The sequence below is a fragment of the Coregonus clupeaformis genome, unplaced genomic scaffold (genome assembly GCF_020615455.1).
Source record: "Coregonus clupeaformis isolate EN_2021a unplaced genomic scaffold, ASM2061545v1 scaf2328, whole genome shotgun sequence".
Taxonomy (NCBI): Eukaryota; Metazoa; Chordata; class Actinopteri; order Salmoniformes; family Salmonidae; genus Coregonus; species Coregonus clupeaformis.
Window position 1 is genome coordinate 22,501 of NW_025535782.1, and position 5,000 is coordinate 27,500.

General features: G+C 43.8%; 1 protein-coding gene across 1 annotated transcript in view; it reads right to left on the reverse strand.

The window, feature by feature from the left end:
• Nucleotides 1–5,000, reverse strand: part of LOC123488452 — an 11,367-nt gene that overhangs the window by 1,953 nt on the left and 4,414 nt on the right. The window contains exons 3-9 of the mRNA XM_045219374.1: nt 4,355–4,433; nt 3,787–4,060; nt 2,333–2,454; nt 2,043–2,119; nt 1,371–1,479; nt 845–1,061; nt 75–193 (exon numbers count right to left, since the gene is read on the reverse strand). Coding sequence (XP_045075309.1) covers nt 75–193; nt 845–1,061; nt 1,371–1,479; nt 2,043–2,119; nt 2,333–2,454; nt 3,787–4,060; nt 4,355–4,433 — 997 coding nt within the window. The remainder of the gene's footprint in view (nt 1–74; nt 194–844; nt 1,062–1,370; nt 1,480–2,042; nt 2,120–2,332; nt 2,455–3,786; nt 4,061–4,354; nt 4,434–5,000) is intronic.

Below are 5,000 nucleotides of genomic sequence, written 5' to 3' on the forward strand. Positions count from 1 at the left end.
GACCTGTTTTCTGTTCTATTGTGAACATGTTGCCCACCATGGCAGCAGTGAGAAGGGCAGGGACAATCGGGCACCTTATGTTTGATGATGGGCGGAGCTCCGTCAGTCAGTGGGACACAATCCTCCTCACTCTTTTTATCCCTGGAAACGAGACCAGGCCAGGATGGTGGCTCATTTGTTCTCCTTTTCTTTCCTGCAGGGGTGAGTGAGTGAGTGAGTGAGTGAGTGAGAGAGAGAGAGAGAGAGAGAGCGAGAGAGAGAGAGAGAGAGAGAGAGAGAGAGAGAGAGAGAGAGAGAGAGAGAGAGAGAGAGAGAGAGAGAGAGAGAGAGAGAGAGAGAGAGAGAGAGAGAGAGAGAGAGAGAGAGAGAGAGAGAGAGAGAGAGAGAGAGAGAGAGAGAGAGAGAGAGAGAGAGAGAGAGAGAGAGAGAGAGAGAGAGAGAGAGAGAGAGAGAGAGAGAGAGAGAGAGAGAGAGAGAGAGAGAGAGAGAGAGAGAGAGAGAGAGAGAGAGAGAGAGAGAGAGAGAGAGAGAGAGAGAGAGAGAGAGAGAGAGAGAGAGAGAGAGAGAGAGAGAGAGAGATACAGAGAGAGAGATAGAGAGAGAGAGATACAGAGAGAGAGATACAGAGAGAGAGATACAGAGAGAGAGATACAGAGAGATACAGAGAGATACAGAGAGAGAGTTTAAAGTGTTGTTGGCTGGTTAACATACCCACAGGTTAGTGTAATAGTCAGTTCAGAATCAGTCAACAGGCTGTGCGGGATCTTTGTGTGAATACAATCTCTATCACTCAATATCCCAGAACTGAGTGTGCGATGATAGATATATCATCTTGCTGTGTTACCTCTACTGTAATATCTATCGGACGTCTCTGTGGTCTCCATAGCTCTCAAAGAGTCGTATCTCTCCATCTGATCCACTGTGACCTGTATGTCAGCGTTCTCCAGCTGACTCTCTGGGATGGAAAGAACGCTAAGCAGCTCGTCATTAGTCAGCTGTTCTTCAGTGAGCTCCTCTGGAGTGGTCAGCAGCAGAGCTGAACCAGACAATATTTGGGGTCTCTAAAAAGGTGACAAGATATAAGGAAGGAATAGAAATACTGGATACTGATATAAAGAACATGAACACAGCCACATACACACAACATGGTACAGGAATATATTCACAGCTTTTATGTCTAATGGTGTGTGTGTGTAGGGATGCAGTCTGACCCCCACCACTCATAGTGTACATGAGAGATTAGTTAATTATCTAGACTGTATGTGTGGACTGTATCATTTCATACTGTAGAACTAACTATGACAGTGAGTACAGGTGTTTTAACATATGAGGGTAGAAGTGATCCTAAAATTCTCTAACCGTCCTCTTACCTGTGATCTGAGCTGTCCTAAGCTACCAGAATAACTTCCTAGATGAGGCAGAAAGGAAGGAGGAGGAGGACCTGTAGGGTAACCATACTGGGAAAAGATAGTTCGGGGCCTGGTGGGAATAAGGACAGATGAGAGGTTGAGGCTGTACCTGAGAAAGAGGAGCTCAAACCACCCAGTTTATAATAGATAATATACTCTATGTTCACTCATATCCACTCTGAGGGGTGGCCCTGGCTGTACCAGGTAGATAATAGATAATATACTCTATGTCCACTCATATCCACTCTGAGGGGTGGCCCTGGCTGTACCAGGTAGATAATAGATAATATACTCTATGTCCACTCATATCCACTCTGAGGGGTGGCCCTGGCTGTACCAGGTAGATAATATACTCTATGTTCACTCATATCCACTCTGAGGGGTGGCCCTGGCTGTACCAGGTAGATAATAGATAATATACTCTATGTCCACTCATATCCACTCTGAGGGGTGGCCCTGGCTGTACCAGGTAGATAATAGATAATATACTCTATGTTCACTCATATCCACTCTGAGGGGTGGCCCTGGCTGTACCAGTTAGATAATATACTCTATGTTCACTCATATCCACTCTGAGGGGTGGCCCTGGCTGTACCAGGTAGATAATAGATAATATACTCTATGTTCACTCACATTCCAGAAGAGGTGCTGGGGAGTTCTTCACTCTCCTCCCCTGCTGGCTTCCTTTCCATCTCAGAGGCAGCTTCCTCCTACACACACACACACACACACACACACACACACACACACACACACAGTATGTGTGGACTGTATCATTTCATACTGTAGAACTGACTATGACAGTGAGTACAGGTGTTTTAACATATGAGGGTAGAAGTGTAGAACTGACTATGACAGTGAGTACAGGTGTTTTAACATATGAGGGTAGAAGTGATCCTACACTTCTCTAACCGTCCTCTTACCTGTGAGCTGAGCTGTCCTGAGCTACCAGCAGAAGTTAACGACAACACCTCCTCGGACGAGCCAGGGTAGAGGAAGGGGGGACGTGGAGGGTACCCGCACAGGGGAGAGGTTGAGGCAGTACCTGAGAAAGAGGGGGAAACAGGGGAAATAGAGGGGAAGATAGGAGGGGGGATAGAGAGACAGTTAGGGTCCTTGTCTACAATCCTACTTCTCTGATCTCTAACTTCTCTGCCAGATCATTCTGGTTCATCTTCCAGATTAGGCAGCTCAGGAAGAGACATACAGCCATGATTAGAAAGTCTAATCTGTTTGTGATATCTTCCCTACTGTATTGGTGATTGTATGTATGTTATATAATGAATGTTGGATTGCTGTTTAAACATAATGGGGTCACCTGGATACATCATGAATAAAAATGATAAAAAGAGGCCTGCTGAATGTTATTATGAAGTCAGTTGAATGTTCTTTCTGGTTAGACCTCCACTGAACTGTGATTGTGATGTACAGTGGGGAGAACAAGTATTTGATACACTGCCGATTTTGCAGGTTTTCCTGCTTACAAAGCACGTAGAGGTCTGTAATTTTTATCATAGGTACACTTCAACTGTGAGAGACAGAATCTAAAACAAAAATCCAGAAAATCACATTGTATGATTTTTAAGTAATTAATTTGCATTTTATTGCATGACATAAGTATTTGATAGCCCCAGACCGAGGGTGATTGACCATCATGTGGTCCTCTGTAGCTCAGCTGGTAGAGCACGGCGCTTGTAACGCCAAGGTAGTGGGTTCGATCCCCGGGACCACCCATACACAAAAATGTATGCACGCATGACTGTAAGTCGCTTTGGATAAAAGCGTCTGCTAAATGGCATATTATTATTATTATTATTATTATTATCATCTTGAACTTCTTCTATTTTCTAATAATTGCGCCAACAGTTGTTGCCTTCTCACCAAGCTGCTTGCCTATTGTCCTGTAGCCCATCCCAGCCTTGTGCAGGTCTACAATTTTATCCCTGATGTCCTTACACAGCTCTCTGGTCTTGGCCATTGTGGAGAGGTTGAAGTCTGTTTGATTGAGTGTGTGGACAGGTGTCTTTAATACAGGTAACGAGTTCAAACAGGTGCAGTTAATACAGGTAATGAGTGGAGAACAGGAGGGCTTCTTAATGAAAAACTAACAGGTCTGTGAGAGCTGGAATTCTTACTGGTTGGTAGGTGATCAAATACTTATGTCATGCAATAAAATGCAAATTAATTACTTTAAAATCATACAATGTGATTTTCTGGATTTTTGTTTTAGATTCCGTCTCTCACAGTTGAAGTGTACCTATGATAAAAATTACAGACCTCTACATGCTTTGTAAGCAGGTAAACCTGCAAAATCGGCAGTGTATCAAATACTTGTTCTCCCCACTGTATAGATTGATGTACATTCTTGCTATGTTACCTCCACTGTAATCTCTCATTAACTTCTCTGCCAGATAATTCTGGTCCATCCCCCTCAGGATCCTCAGAGTGATCTCCACAGCTCTATTAGGGGCGTATGTCTTCACCATCTGATCCACTGTGACCTGTCTGTCAGCGTTCTCCAGCTGACTCTCTGGGATGGGAGGACAGTCAGGCAGCAGGCCACTAGTCAGGAAAGACTGAAATGTCTTCAGCTCATGTGGGTTCATCTCCTCCAGAGTTGTCAGCAGCAGAGCTGCAACATCCAACGTTCTCTAAAACAACAAATATAACAAGAGTGAGGAAGGAATAGAAAAACTGACTACTGATATAAAATAAAGAACATGAATATATGAATATTGTTAAGACGTACTAGAATATTTCTACTGGTCTCTCAATATCTCATATCATCATATAATAGATTACAGTTGTAACTTTAACACACACACACACACACACACACACACACACACACACACACACTCTCACACACACAGTATGTGGCTGTGATCTATATGTGGTTTGTTCCCAATGACATTTGACCTCTCAGACATGACCACTAGTGTTACCTTCATGAACCTCAGCTTCTCCTCCAGACTAGAGATCTCAGTCTCCAGACGACGACACTCCCCCTCAGACAGGGTCCACCTGGACATAGGAAACAGTCACACACTGCTCTGTTCCCCTACACCACCACCACATGCTGTGGTCACGTCACTGGTCTACATTCATTTCACAGTTCATGAGGATGATTCAATAGAGGTATAGAAGAGATGTTAGAGGGGCAATTCACTGCTTTTAAAGTTGATTTCTCTCCAGCGCCATACCAGTAGATTCATATATTCAATCTTACCAGTGCCTATAGCAAATCAATCAAATTGATTTTATAAAGCCCTTTTTACATCAGCAGTTGTGACAAAGTGCTTATACAGAAACCCAGCCTAAAACACCAAACAATGCAGATGTAGAAGCACAGTGACTAGGAAGAAACCAGTGGAGGCTGCTGATGGAAGGACGGCTCATAGTAAAGGGTGGAATGGAATCAATGGAATGGTATCAAACATATGGAAACAACATGTTTTTATTTTTTTGTTATTTTGCAGACGCTCTTATCCAGAGCGACTTACAGGAGCAATTAGAGTTAAGTGCCTTGCTCAAGGGCACATCGACAGATTTTTCACCTAGTCGGCTCGGGGATTAGAACCAGCGACCTTT